Here is a 15,933-nt window from a genome sequence, read left to right on the forward strand (position 1 = left end):
CATTATTTTTAAATGTCCTAGATGTATACTATTCGTTTATGAACATTTTCAAACATTCAACGTTAATGTCACAGGCATGTTTGTAAGGCACCACTTGGATGGGCGAGTAGAAAGTAGCTCCTGCTAGCTGTTGGTTTCAAGGTAACCAGGCTCTTCTAGGGAAGAGGTAGGAGCTAAACGGCTCACAGCAATTTCGAACCTTGCAAATCCCCTGATCAGCCAAGTCTGCTTTTATCCTGGGCTTGACCTACCTTGAGTGTGTGAAAAGCTCTTGCCCATTTCCTAGATTTGCCTTTGAGAACCTTCTGTGGTGCTGATTCTGAACATCTCTCCTAAAAGACCTGTAATAAGGAGGCGGTTATGGCCTTGTCTGTGTAGCTTGGCTTTGCAGGGTTTAGACTTCAAAGCTATGACTGCTGTTGATAGCTGATTGGTTTTCATTTGCTGCGTTTGGTGCTCGACTTTATTTCTGTGTGTGGACGCCTATAAGCATAAGGTTTCTTTCCTTCCTTGGGTACCTGTCATTTGTGCAGTTCTGTGCAATGCTTTGAAAGGGCATTCTTGATTCATTACATTTCACCAGTATTCAGTATCAATTTAATCCTGTGGCTCTTTTTTTCAGCTCCCGAAGCTCCAGCTAGGCCTATGATCTCTACAGCATCTGAGTCCTCAGTCTACGTCACATGGGTCCCCAGAGCCAATGGTGGATTTCCGATCACATCTTTCAAAGTGGAGTACAAGCGTAATGGCGAGGACTGGCAGACTGCTGCAGATAACATCTCACCTTCTGAAATATCTGTGGAAGTTTCCCGCTTGGAGCCAGGTATTTCTATGGAAAGAAACAGTAAACATCCATTGCTCAGGGTCTAGGTGTTAGGCAGAATCCTATGCAGTTCCCCTAAGGAGCATTACAGAAGATTAGGACTACAGGTATAGGCGATAAATCCCCTTTGGTATCAGTCTGTACCACACAGATTTAGTTGGTAGTTGTGGCTGAGCAGTCAAGACTTATCTCAAGAGGGAGATGAGCAATATTCAGGGTTTACACAATAGGACTAGAGTACTATGGAACAAGGAAACACTGACCAAAGCTTTGTATTAAAAAGAATATATTTATTTATTTTACACACTCTTAATTCCACACACCAATCACCATCATTAAAGCAAGTTAAAACCGTCAAGAAAAGTATACACAACTCCCTAAATAAATTGTAGACAAGTTTGAGCAAGAGTGAAAACTGAGCAAAATGGCAGTGTAAAACCAAGCAGAAATGGCGCTCTATCAATTACTTCAGAGGGAGAGAAAGGTAAAGTTATACAGGGTTAGACTCCTAAACACACCAGCAGCACTTCCCAATTGTATTGTGAACAAGTTAGGCAAGTCAGTACTTTAGCATAAGTAATACTTAGGTGAAAACCGACCAAAATGGCACTTCACAATATTAAAAGGGAAGGAAAAGGAGGTTAGAGTTTAGGTGCACCAACACATTTCTTGAGGAAAAGCAATCTAGAGAAGGAGTTGTAACAGATTTAGCCAGAGTCAATAGGCCGGTGCCAGAGTCGGTGGTACAAGACAAAGTGCCCAGGATCAAACGGTGCTAGTAGCTGCAGTCAAGTCTTTGTTTAACGATTCAGAAAGGAGGGTGCAGAAAGTCATAAGATAATGTTAGACGATAGGGGTGGCCAACCCAGGAGGTAAGTAAACGATTTAAAGCACCTTTAGCAGTACCCAGCGAAACGGGAGGCCTGGCGGAACAATGTACCTTGAAAGTGGAAGAGGCTCCTGCGGTGGTGTTAGTCCCTGGCAGTTCCTGCAGTTCGGGAGATCCAGCAGAGGAAGAGAGGCTCTCGTCGAGTTACTGCACTGCCCAGGGATTAAGCCAGCCGCGGTGCTGCCAAAACTAAATAAAAGGTACAATCCTTTAAATCACGGTCGTGGTGGATGGGTGCCTGGCTTTCCGATTCGACCAAGGCAGGTCCTGGTAGGCGATTGGCGAACTGGTTGGCCCCACCAGCTCAAAGGAAGAAGATTCTTGCAGTTGAAGATCTTCTCGAGCCGTTGGAGAAAAGTGGTGAGGATCTGCAGCAGGGCTTCACCGGTGGTTCAGTCGATGCAGATGTCTTCAGCTTCTCTTCCCTTTGGGTTTCTTAGTTCCAGTGGCAACGTCTTGTCCTCCAGTACTCAGAGCCCTGCTTTTATGCAGAAAAACCCCCATTCATACAGCCTAGCTGTCACTCGCACAGTGGGGTGGCTATCCTGGCGGGATAACCCCCAGCCTATCAGGGCAGAGTGCGACTTGGGTTGCCTAGGTAACCCTGTCCAGGGTGCCTATTCCCCCTCCCACACATCCTGTCTACCCCAGACTCGGTGGCGCCGAGAGGAGGGCTTCTGTGTAGAAGCCCGTGAAAAGGACGAACAAAAGATCCCCAACCCGGGTTAGGATTTCAGAGAAAGACAAGGGAAAGAAATATAAAAGATCTGGCAATAAAAACCGACCGGAGTAAAGTTAATAAAATAAACCGCTGGTATGTTAGAGGCTGTCAGTAAAAGTGGTAGCCTCGAACAATGGGAAAATCCCATAGGGAAATATTCGCGGTCGAATATTTACAGTAGTAACCACTGCCACCAGCCAGAAACTTTGGAGAGAGGGACTGGACGGTACCCTCTTGAAAATGAACACCAGGGAAAAACGATTAACCCTTTCCAGTACTTCCATACTAAGATGGGTTGTACTGGTTTTGTTCATAACTATTGACTGGTAAAGTCAATGGGGACTTTACGTGCCCTGGGAGAGTCAGTCCGTCCCAGGGTATGGAATCTATGTTTGGGGGTCACTATGACGCCCCTGTGTTATTGCACTGAGGGTGCTGTGTAACACACATGTAAAAAGATACCTATGAGGGTGAGAAAAACCCCATAAACCATAAGCACAAAAATAGCCTAAAACACATATCAGCAACATGTCTAAGTGTGGGAAAAAGAGTCTCTCTCTTAGCAGGAGAAAAAAAATAAACGCTTCAAATCCAGCAATGCTGCTGGGGGCCTCTATAGGTAAGGGAAATTAGCCTTAGAAGAAAATTCTCCCTAACACTTGGTTGCAGTGAATCTCTCTGCACTTCAGCTTGCTCATCTCCTGAGAGCAAAGGTCACCAACTGCAGACCGGTCTTGCGTAACTTAAGTGCTGTAGTATATTTGAAGGCTTGAGATGAATTGTTTGTACACATGAGGAAACAGCCTATGAAGACTATATAAAGCTTCCGTTTCCCAATTATGTGGGCCTGGCATAAGCCAAGATGCTTTCAGTTGCAGTGCTTTGGTCTAGAATTTTCTTTACAGCATGCCATTATAAAGGGATGGTCTGAGTATGAAATGTGGTTCTGTTGGAAACTACCACTGAAGCCTCAGCTGTTTGAAACTAATGGGAGACTTTTTTTCTTTTTGCAAGGAGCTGTATATAGTTTTCGAGTAATTTCCATGAACCATTATGGGGAAAGCATGCCCAGTCATCCGTCTCGGCCCTATCAGGTGCCTGGTTTTGGCAGTGGATTCACTAACCGCCTCATCATAGTGCCACACATAGACCACACAGAGGCAGTCTCCGACACGGAGATCCTTCTGAAATGGACTGTAAGTATGCTCCTACCTTATATACTGTGCAGTTGTCATAACTTGATTTTTTGTTGCCTGTCTAAGTGCCAAGTCGCACACAATTCTGTTGCATACACACCAGTAATGAGATCCGCAAACACCTCAACTCAGCAGACTGCTTTCCCTTTTATTGTTGGGTGTATTGCGGCCAACCCAGAAGCGTATCCCTCTTCATGGAGCGATGAACTGAATGCTAGCAGAAGGTTATCCATATGATTACAATCAATTAGCCTTCTCCTCCAGTCCGGTTTGCTTGTTAGCTCATCCTGTAGCATTTGAATACACATTTGCATGGAATTTTTATTCAGTAACTAACAGACCAACGATAACGCATGCTAACTCTGACCCGAGTTATCCCAGTGCTTCCAAATGGGTCCGGAACTCAGAAATCCAAATCTGCTAGTAACGGTTTTAGGAAGTTACTGTACACTGCTCTGCGTAAGGGACCTTAAACTCCTGTAGCCAATTCTGTTAGAACGTGCATCAGCAAAAACAGAGCTGCCCAGGTGAAAACCGGTTTACATCCCCTTATTTTATGGGCAGAATGGGGGGAGGTTTAGTTGAAGACAGTGGTTTTCAAAGTCTTTCTGAAGGCGAGTAGGGAGGTTTCAGCTCGGAGGGAGGTGGGCAGGGCATTCCATAGCTTAGGTGCTAGGAAAGGGAAGCCTAATCCTCCAGCCTTTGCTTTATTGATGCAGGGAATGTTGAGTTTGTTAGCATAATGTGTTCTGATGGGTCTTGCTGAGGAGGCTTTTCTTCCTTTGAACGACCATTTTGTTTTGTGATCTTTGTGCGCCATGAGGTGGGACGAAAATGTTTTTTTCCTGAAAATGGCTCATCCTGAGCTCACAAAGCCACTGAAGGTTTAGACTAGTGCAGATCTGTTCAAAGTCCCTCATCCATGCTAGTCTACTCCGTGTTGATGGTCCCGGTGTGGTTGCTGCTTTGCCTCCATCAACGTCCATCAAACCAGCCACAACCTTTTGCTGCTTTGTACCTGTTAGTGAGGACTACAAATATGCCCTGTTCCCCCTTTCTTCCATCTTTGTGGGTGTCCTCCATCATGGGGACGGTACCGGAACCTTTGCCAGCAATAAATTGAGCTTCCCCTTTAAATTTAGTATAGCGCGTGGCCTACGGTGTGGGAGGCCCTGCCCTCTGGCACCTCACCTCTTTTACCGCACGGATTGTGCCAGACCTGGCAGCCAGCGCAGAGAATTTCTTTAGCTTTCAGCCAGCTCCCTGTTTTGTTTATTCAATCTTATTTAACTTCGCTTTGGTGCCTCACTTCCTCTGGCGCATGTCGGCTGCAGGAGGATTCACAAGATGTCCCTTATGCGACCCCTGGTTCCCTGCCTCTGACACCCATGCACTGTCTTGAGTATTTGGGGCCTGACCACGGTTGAGACGCATTTTCAGCTTGCAGCGCTCTTGGTCGCAGGGCATTAAAAGAATCGGTTGTGGTGGATGGAGGTCTTCCACACTTCTCCTCCACCCCACCTTAAGGATTTTGTCTCCAGGACCTCTCCTCAAGACAAGATAGGCCTTCTGTTCCGCATGGTTCCACAGCGCTGCAACTCCTTTCCCGAGGTTCCCATGGTTAGGGGTTCCTCGGATTCATGTTCTGGCAGGCCCGAGGCCTATAAGGCTACCGGCTCCCAAGCCGAGGGGACTGTGGGCAGACCTGAGGCCGTCCAGGCTACCAGCTGTTAGGAAAGATTTCTCTTTACTGCACCTTTACATCCATTTTTATGGACCCCCAAACATTTTGCTTATATTTTTGATCCTGACCTGTACTTTTTACAGCATACTGAAGCCTTAAGCAAAGGACAGTGTAGTGAAGCTTGTGTTGTGGGGAAACTGACACGTCCTTCATGGTGTCAGTACCGGGAAACATCTTGGTCTAGTTACTTTGTTAGTACTTTTAGTAACTTATTATTTGTGACTTATCATTGTACAATTTTATTTATTTGAATTTATAAAGCGCACTACATGCCAGGGGCATCAAGGCATCTTACAATGCAGTACAATGGGATACACTTTTGTTTTTGCCCTAGACTAACACTCAAAGGATTTTTGGTTACTGTAGGTGTGCTAAATGGACAAGCTGGTGGCAGTGTTAGGCAGAATTGCACGCAGTACCCTCTGGGACCACTACACACAATTAGGACTACAGGTGTTGGCCAAACCAACCTTTGGTATAAGTCTGTACCACACAGTTTTTGTTAGCGAGCTGAGCAGCCAGCCTTATCTCAAGAGTGAATGTGAGCAGTACAAGTAGTTACACAGAGGACTTTCAATCACAGTGGTTCAGGTAAACACTTATACTCAAGGTTTCTTGGTAAAAACACTTAGTAATTTATTACACAATCATTTAGAAAACCTTTCACTAGAAGAAGGCAACTTATAGTCTAAACCGATACACTTCAATACAAAATTCTAAGGTTTTGAGAAAGTTTGAGCTCCCGTGAAATAGGAGCCAAATGGCAGTTCTTTTACTTAGAAAAGGAGCAAAAGGCACAAGGTAAGTAAAATAGATCATATATACTTTTTAGACAGTGCAAATAGTTTCAGTTCACCAGAAGAGTTCAAGTCAATAGGCCAGGCCAAAGTCAATGGGCTAGGGTTCTGGATAGGAAAGAGCAGTTCTGGTATCAAACGGTAAAGTCTTTGCAGAAGTTCTTGGAAGTAGTTTAGGCGAAAAGAAATCGTATGTCGGGTCACAAGCTGATTAGGCCTGCAAGTTGGGAAAGCTTCACGAACTATCACTGTGAGAGTGGCGTTCTCTCAATCGGGTTTGCACAGTACCTTAGTATGAAGAACAGAAAGCAGCTGAAGACGTTGGTTCCTGGCAGGTCCTGCAGATCTCGCTGTTTCTGAGCCTCAGTCGTGGGGACAAGAGGGAGGACGTCAGGGGACTCCTGCACTGCACAGGATTGTCGAAAAATCAAACCAGATGGAGTCACTTCAGTTCCAGTAGCTGTAGATTCAAGAACACAAACTGGTTTCCCTCTCCCTGGTTAATCCTAACCAGCCTTGAGAATGATATCCAGGTGTCTTATGAGTTGATTGGTCCCACCAACTCAAGGGAATAAGCCGTCCTTGAAGGAGCTTAGCTGTCGAATGGAGTTTGGTGATTCGGACCTGCAGCAGGGCTTCACCGGGCAAACCAACGGTGCAGGAGTTGCAGCAGCTGTCTTCTTCCAGCTCGTCTTTGGTTCTTTAGTTCCAGTGTTCGACTCTGCTTTCCAGTCCTGGAGACTCGCCTTTTAAACCGTTCATTCCCTTTCATTCCAGCCTAGCTGTCACTCACCCAGCAGGGCGGCTGTCCTTGCCGGACAGTCGGCCAGCGTGCATGTGTCTCCTAGGATACTAAGCACAGGGAGTTTTGGTCCCTCACTTCCTGCCCACCCCAGACACTCAGACGCCAGAGGCAGTCTTCAGTCCTGAAGCCCGACAAAGGCATACGAACAAAGGGACCAAACCTGGTTTGGCGCACAGAGACACAATTTAAATGTAGCTCTAATAATCGTAAATTCCCTGAGTCGACAAACACTTAGTTTGCAATTTGTCTCTCCCAAGGGACCACGTCGAAACCTCTTGTCGAGCGTGCAGGCTCTTCAAGCCTAAGACGTTAAAAAGAACCGCTCCATTAAATGCTGGGCCCACTACGCCAGGCAACTTGAGGCCAGGGAGGTAGAGGGAGCCTTTAGCAATGGCAGCAAGGCTGTACTTTCGTATGGTGCGGGCATCTGTGTAGCTTCAGCTACTCGAGCGCAGACCCCCGACCCCGTAGGACAGGCCGGCGGCCATGTTGTGGGGACTACACCGATGGCGGCAGCGCTACAAAAGCACACACCACCAAACACATAAACCCCAGTCGGCATTCGACAGATGAGTCGAATACTTGACAACGTATGACACCCTGTGAAAAGTCCACTGAGTCCCGGTCCTCTGGGCAATCTCGATCAAGATCACCACATGACCGGGTTCAACCGTTGAAAGACCGCAAGGGTGTCACTTGTAAAACCCCTTCCGAAGGCCGATTGTCCGTGGACGAAGCCTCGGCTGCCACACCCAAAGTTTGACGTTCATCGTCCGATTAAAGCGGCAGGCCCCAAGCAGTCTGTTAAACACTCCTCTGGGTCCCAGGGTCTGGAAAACATCATGAAAAAGTTCTCTAAGACCCCTCATAGGGACAAGACTAGGGAGAAAACCTCTCAAAAGGGAATACTATCCAAGCCCACGGAGAAACCTAAAGACACTAGACCTCAGGTTATACCTCCCACCGAGGATTTAGGTATTTCCCCTTAATCTATTGTGATCCCAAGTTCAAAGGAATGGTCTTCACAGGATATTGGTAGGGATATGTGAAGAATAACCTTCATGGCTAATTTTTATGAAAAAAACCCAGATTACTTTCAAAGTTTCCATTCTACTCCTCCCACCTAAGCCCCTTCTGGCTCTCAAGCCTCTGCCTTACCCTCACAACCCCCTTCTAAGAGGTGTCGCTCTAATGTCCCCTTACAAAGCACAGTTATAGATCTATATGACCCCGAAATAGAACCAGAAGACCAGGAGAATCTTTCTTTTGTGGAAACATCTGACCCTCAACTTAATAAAGAGGATACAGATGAACTTTATTATGGGGATGATGAAGACCAGGAGGCTAACATGTACTCCATAGATTCCCCTCTTAATTGGGACACTCCAGTGGTCGATTCCCCTGTCGATAATCAACCCCTCCTCAATTAAGTCTTAGCCAAAGCGGCGGAATACTTCCAAATTGACACACAGGCGGTACAGGAGGATAGAGACTTTGCTGAACAAATACTGGGAGACAAAAAGACAGGCCAGTTTATCCTACTACTGAAATCGGTCCAACGCAGAATACAACCTTCCTTAGAAGCACCCGCTCTCACACGGGCCGTTGGAAAAACTATTCAGGCCTGCACCATCAGGCCGCTTATGTCATGGCCACAGGCCCCAGAACACAAAAACCACACCATCTAGTGATGGGGGCAATGGGCGACTTTACTCACTTATGTCCCTTTTGGGACCCATAAACACAGGGGCCCTGGCTGGACTCAGTCCTGGCACCTATGGCATCAGGCTCGTATAGAGAGGTGACAGGAACACTTTATTTTCGTGCAGGAGTGGTTTTACTTTATTTCAGTGCAGGAGTGCTTTTATTTTACAACAACTTTCCAAGAGCTGATACATCCTCATGTGCTGACTCATTGGGTGTGGCAGGCAGGCTGAACTTGGTGGGGTGTGGCTTCAGAATCTCAGCTATATAAGCTGCTCCATCCTTAAGGCTGGTGCTTCGCGTTACTATGCACTCGTGTGCAATGTGACGCCCACTTCTGCTTGGACCAGTTTACTTAACTTTGAAACCAGGCATTCTCCTGCATACTCACCTCCAGGAAACCGGTGCTTCAACTACAGACTCATCTCCTGACATCCAGTGATCTTGATCCCGACGCCGCAGAAGAAAGACAAGGTTAGAACATCCATCCTAGGGTGCATTTGAACCCCGTGCGGCCCCTAGTTAACTTACCAGCTACTGTACCGCTGCAGCTTCGTTCCTTCTTTCTGGCTGCCGCCTCGAGCTCTGCAGCAACTGCCGGGCCGGCAACATCACCTGCAAGGGAAGAAAGCAAAAGAGCAAACATCAGAAGTGGAACGGAGAGAATACAAGACAACGAACTTTACAATACAACAAAAACAGACGAGGAAAGACAAAGGCAAATAGGAACACTTACCTGAAGTATAGTGGCTTAGTCGCAGCAGGACTGGACTACCACATATAAGGGACCAGTGAAGGAACTCTGTCCAGATCATAAAAGCGCCCTTGCCAGAAGCAGCAGGATGGAGTGCTCGCCAAAACTAATCAACAGTAGCAGTCCCGAGCAGCATCACCTATTACCACCTGTCACCACATAAGCGCAGAGGGTGAAGTCGGACCCGAACCACCTCTCCCCCGGGAGGGCTGCAACCGTGCCCCAACACCTCCGCAGAGACCAGGTGGGCGTAACATTATATATGAGGCCAATTGAAACCAGACTCATTGGTTGTTACCACGACAAGAAAAAGAGCAGGCACACCCCTTGCTTCCTCCGAGACCCGACCGGATAACGAAAGCAAGAAGATATATGCCATAGGCAGAAAGGTCGCTTCTTCTGCTGCCTATCAAACTGGAATAGCCAATAACGCTACACTGTTGCCAAGTTATAAATGCCAGTGGGAGGCGATTTCTGTGTTACTTTCGTCTGCCCCGGAGCCACTTAAATCACAACTAGCTCAAGTGGCAGCAGGCGGAAGGGCCGTATCTACATGTCTCCTTAAATCAAACTTCGATGCAGCTGACAATGCCAGAAGTCATTGCAGAGTAGACTATTATAAAGAGGCATGCATGGCTTCGCCAGTCAGGCTTTAGGCCAGAGACACAAGCCACTTTAATAAACATGCCAGTGGACCCTAATGTGCTCTTCAGCAAAGCTGTGGAAGACGCACTTAAGACCGCAAAGGATGAGTAGGACATTCTAAAATATTTAGGTCAGCTCACAAACAATCCTACTGGTCAAAGGGGTAACAGTAATTTTTACGGTTTTCGGGGCCAAAATTCAGAGGATTTGGCTACAATCCAGGCCAAGGTTCCAATGGGGATAATCAAGGACCAGGCTGTCCACAAGGCCAACGCACAGGTCGTGGTGGTCGGGGCAGAGGCTCAGCTTGAGGTGGCACCCCACCTCGGAGCAAGTGACATACCGCTACAGGTACCCTCCCATGCATCCCCAGTAGGAGGACGCGTTTTAAACTTACCCTCCCATGCGTGGGTTATCACCTCGGACAGATGGGTGCTGTCCATTGTAGCAGGGGGCTACTGCATAGAACTTCAACGTCCTCACGACCACCCCCCACGTCAGAGAATCCACTCAGAGGAACATCAGCGGCTCCTTCTAGAAGAAATAACGCTTCTATTAAAGGACGCCATAGAAGTGGTCCCAACCAACCAGGTAAACAAGGCTATTTATTCAACTTACTTCCTTGTGCCATAGAGAGATCTAACAATGCACCCTGTATTAGATTTACGCCCTGCAAACGAGTATGTCAAGCCACAAAAGTTCTGCATGACTACACTATAAGAGGTAATCCTGCTACTAAGAAAGCACTAGATATGAAAGATGCTTATTTTCATATTTCAATGTTCCCAGTGCACAGAAGATTCTTGCATTTCAAGATGGCGAACAAGCACTACCAATTCAAAATGCTGCCCTTTGGAATAGCCTCGGCTCCAAGGGTATTCACAAAGGTACTGGCAGTAGTGGCAGCGCACCTGCGCAGGGGAGCAATCCCAGTGTACCCTTACCTGGACGACTGGCTCATAACAGGGCAATCGCCTCTGATTTGCAGACAAAACATCCAATCAACCTCCTCTTTCGATTGGGCTTCTCAATCAACGAGAAAAAAATCAAGCTTAGTGCCAAGCACTTCCAAACAGTTTGTAGGAGCTATCCTAAACACAGAGGAAGGATTTGTCTTGCCTTCAGAGGAAAGAGTAAAAAATGTGTTACTGCAAATACCACATTATCAGACCGGCAGTCAGATAAGGGTGCGCAAAGCAATGCGTTTAATAGGCATGATGGCATCTTGCATATACCTGGTTGCTCACGTGCGCCTGCGTCCCATACAGGAGTGGTTGGCGAAACAGTGGTCTCAGACAAGCGGTCGGTGGGACGATCTAGTGGTCGTTTCGTCAACATTTGTACAAAATCTTCGCTGGTGGATATGAGAGAACCTAACGAGAAGGAAACCCTTCTACGACCTACAGATACAGGCAGTGGTCACAACGGACGCCTCGCTAGCAGGGTGGGGGGGGGCTCACTAGCTTCACCACACAGCTTCTGGTCTATGGTCTCGCACTGCAGCTCAGAACCACATCAATGTGCTGGAACTTCTGGCAGTATTCAAAGCCCTTCAGGCATTCAAACCCCATCTAACAAACCTGTCTGTGCAGATCCTAACAGACAGCACCACAGCAATGTTTTATATCAACAAACGGGGGTACACGTTCTCCAAATCTATCCAGATTTGAACAGAAAATATGGAAATGGGTACTCAGACGGAAAATGTTCCTGTCATCACAACACTCTAGCAGACTCATTTAGCAGAGATCCCCCATCAAAGTAACACAAGTGGCGTCTACAAAAGTCGTAGAACACCTCTTCTCTCAATGGGATTTCCCAACTATAGACTTATTCGCCACAAGCGAAAATTGTCAATGCCCAGACTTCACGTCCAGGTTCCCCGAGCCAGGCTCCAAGGGGAACGCCCTATGGATGAACTGGTCAGGGAAGTTTGCTTATGCTCTCCCCACCTCCCCCTGTCCCCCCCCCCCCCCAACTCCTCTCATGAGGAAGGTGGTGAACAAGTTACACAAGGAACCAATGACACTTATCCTAGTTGCTCCTATGTGGGCAAGACAACCGTGGTATCCACATCTGCGCAAACTGGTGATGTGCGACCCCCATCAGGCTCCCGTGCCAGTACAACCTACTCACCCAGCACGAGGGGCTAACCGTGCACCCACAACCAATGAACTTGGCTGCATGGCTCCTGAAGTCAGAGTTTGGGCATCTCAATATACTGCAAAGATGCATGGATATCTTTAAAGAATCAACAAAACCAAACGTCACTTTTATTATGACAAATGGAAACGATTTGTAATCTGAGTAAGCAGATCAACCCCATAGATTGTACTCCATCTACCATTCTAACCTATATACACCACTTGCCAGATGCAAAGTTAGTGTTCAACTCCCTAAAAGTCTACCTGCCGGCCTTGTCAGCCTACACCACTTCCTATAATAAGTTCTCATGGTGGAAGGTACCAGTCATATCAAAGCATTTATGGAAGGGGTAAAGAGACTCCACCCTCTAATTTCTACCCCACTGCCAGGTTGGGACCTCAATGAGGTACTCGCTAAGCTCATGGGGACCCCCATTCGAGCTTATGGACAAGTCTAGTCTCAAACACCTGATTTATAAAACTGGCTTCTTAGTGGCTATCACTTCCATAAGAAGGGTTAGTGAAATCCAAGCATTATCAGTGCAGGATCCTTTCTTTAATATACGTAAGGACAAGCTGGTTTTACGTACTCACCCTAGGTTCTCACCTAAATTCATCTCCAAATTTCATGTAAACCAGTCTATTGAGCTACTGGCTTTCTTCCAGGAGCCCAAAAGCTCTGCCGAGGTAAAACTCCACACACTAAATGTGAGGAGAGTGGCCCTCTACTACGTAGACAAGACCAGACCGCTAAGAAAGACCGATCAGCTGTTTGTCTCCCTAGTGCCAGGCAGAGAAGGTGACCGTATCTCTAAGAATGCCATCCCTAGGTGGATAGTCAGATGTATCCAACTGTTATTCCCCATCAGCTAAAACACTGTCTTTTACGCCAAGAGTCCACTCCACAAGAGGTACTGGAGCAACTTTGGCTTTCATTGCAAATGTCCCCTTAGACAGTATTTGCAAAGCAGCTACATGGAGCTCAATACTTACTTTAACTCAGCACTACTGCATTGACACTCATTCCAAGACAGATACACAAGTGGGACAAGCGGTTCTAAGACATTTATTCGCTCATGAACCTTCTCACATCCCACCTCCTTCTTTTACTGCTCGCTAATCTATGCACCGCAACTGATCTAAGCAGATTCCCAAAGCCTTAGAAGGGATACATTACTTACCGTAATCGTATTTCCGATGCTTGTATCTGCTTAGATTCACATGCAACCCACCGTTCCTCCCCTCGGAGAGAAGGTGCATGGATGCTTATGAGCTTGTATGATACGCATCTGTTTGGATACAACTGTACTCACGTTACACCTTATGTCAGAAAAATAACTTCAAGGGGGATTGGGTCCTCCGACTTATTCCATATCTATGACATGTAATCACCACAGCTGTGCTGCGGTGATTACATGTCATAGATATGGAATACGTCGGAGGACCATCCCATCGAAAGAACGTTACCAGGTAAGAGTAACTTGTTCATCTCGACGCGTGAGGGATCATGGGTACAGTGGACGTCACACTAGAAATAGTATTAATGGCACGCCCTGTTAACGTCCCTTTTCGAGTTTCAAAAACAACTGTAATACTCTGCAGCTTCCACTAGATGTCGGCCTATGCACAGCATGTGAATCTTAAGCAGATACAAGCATCAGAAATACAATTGCGGTGAGTAATGTATTTACTTTGACTTACTGTGCTCTATAATATTGCGACCATTGGAATGTTGGTGATTGCATTGTGGTTATTATTGTCAACTTGTGTTTGATAACTGTTTGATCTTTGCATCAAGGAAATGCTAAATTGGGAAAAAAATGCATTGAAGAAAATTTGTTCAAGCAGTTTAATAAAATATTTGAAAAAAAAGACTTATCAGAGTTAATCTGCCTTTAGCCCCAAATCTTGGCCAGTTCCTGAATAGTTTGAGATTTAGGTGTTAAACAATACCTGGCCGAACCTACTAACCAGCTGGGTGGAATCTTGGATCTAGTTTCCACATCCATCTTGGGTGTAGTGGTTCTCCCTGCTATTCCGCTCGTCTGGACAGACAACTTTTTGGTCTCTTTCACAGTGCTTCTTATGACTTGTCTGTTGCCTCTTGTTAAACGCACTATTCTCAGGAGAAACTGGGGTACTGTGGACATGCCTCGCTTTGCATCGGTTGTTATAGCTAATTGCTCCAATAAGCCTATTGATCTTTCTATCATGTCTCAATCGATTTTTAAAGCCGCCGACCAACTTGCACCTCTTGAGCCTGCTAGTGTTAGTTGTCCTTCTCAACCTTGGTTTTCCGCTGAACTTAAAGCTGAGTGTAAATGGAGCTGCTCTTACAGCTCTTCTGACAAAGCTATATTCGCTTCTCCATCTAGGAAGTATCACCTGTTGATTAAAACTGTCAGTCTTTTTTTTTTTTTTAACACACAGGATTGAAGTGGCCCTTAATCAGGGGAGCTTTTCTCTGTTCAATCCTGCTCTACTGCATGTTTTCTTCCCACTGTTCTGCCATCTGTGTCATTGTGATGCGTTTGCGGATTTATTTCACTCCAAAATTACCAGCATTTGTGACAACATTGAATCCGCACACCCTAGCACTGGGACGAAGGTCGTTGACACTAGCCCGCCTGTAACCACCGACTGGGCTACTTTCCTGGTGTTTACGGATATGAGGCTCTTGACTGCCATCTCTTCTTAAATCTGCAGCTCTGTCTGACCCAGTCCCCTTATCTATTCTGCAGGATCTTCTGCCTAGGATCATTCCCTTGGTGACCCCAGCTGTGAATCTTTCTTGCAGCCCGGGTTCTATTACTTCTGAGTTGAAACGGGCCACTGTGGTCCCACTACTAAAGAAGCCATCCCTGGATGCTTCTGTTCTTTCTACCCTTTGGACAATCTATTTACTTTCTTTTTTTTTATGAAGCTCCTTGTAGCTCTGATCTCTCCTCTTCTCTCCTCCTTTCTGGAGTCTTCTGCAGTGCTCAACCCTTTTCAGTCTGGCTTTTGCCTCGGAAGGGGTACTGAGTGTCTTAGTATCGGTCATGGATGATCTCTCTCCTGGCTTGTTGATGGTGGGTGCCCTGATAGTGCTGTCAGCTGCTTTTGATACTGTTGACCACCCCTTCCTATCTCGCCTAGCTTCTCTTGGAATCTCTGGTCCCGTACTAGCTTGGTTTTCCTCTTTCTTGACCGGTCGTGGCCGGTCTCTATCCCTACCTCCCTTTCTCGATCTCTCTCCCTCTCGTCTGTGGAGTCCCCCAGAACTTCGCCTTATCCCCAATGTTATTTAACATCTGTGTGCTCCCTAGTAGTGCTTATCCACTACCATGGCTTTAGGTGTTACTCTTATGCGGACAACATGCAAATCCTGGTCCGATTAGATGTTGACCGGTATGGCGTGTCGTCTCGCTTGTTTGACTGCATATCAGCCGTGGGGGGATTGGATGAGCGCCAGTTGGCTTAAACTTAAGACTGAAGTCCTGGTGGTGGGAACCTCAGCTACCTCAGACTCCTGGTCCTCTTCCTTCTGGCCTACCTCACTGGGTGTATTCCCCACTCCGGTGACAGTTGTAAAGAATCTGGGGGTCTATTTGTCTGCCTCACTGTCTATGGCCTCACAGGTGAGTGTGGTATGTCAGTCTGGACACTTTATGCGCGGGTTCTCCGTAAGATTCTGCCCTTTCTTCCCCTTTGTCCGCCAGTGGTGGCCGC

The 15,933-nt window shown here is 46.8% G+C and overlaps 1 protein-coding gene across 5 annotated transcripts in view; it reads left to right on the forward strand.

Annotated features, from left to right (window-relative positions):
- Positions 1 to 15,933, forward strand: part of CDON (cell adhesion associated, oncogene regulated) — a 668,575-nt gene that overhangs the window by 448,237 nt on the left and 204,405 nt on the right. For all 5 annotated transcript variants that reach the window (XM_069614078.1, XM_069614075.1, XM_069614076.1 and 2 more), the window contains exons 12-13: positions 623 to 823; positions 3,448 to 3,629. In XM_069614078.1, coding sequence (XP_069470179.1) covers positions 623 to 823; positions 3,448 to 3,629 — 383 coding nt within the window. The remainder of the gene's footprint in view (positions 1 to 622; positions 824 to 3,447; positions 3,630 to 15,933) is intronic.

This window comes from Ambystoma mexicanum, chromosome 9 (genome assembly GCF_040938575.1).
Source record: "Ambystoma mexicanum isolate Mex_15411 chromosome 9, UKY_AmexF1_1, whole genome shotgun sequence".
Classification (NCBI taxonomy): Eukaryota; Metazoa; Chordata; class Amphibia; order Caudata; family Ambystomatidae; genus Ambystoma; species Ambystoma mexicanum.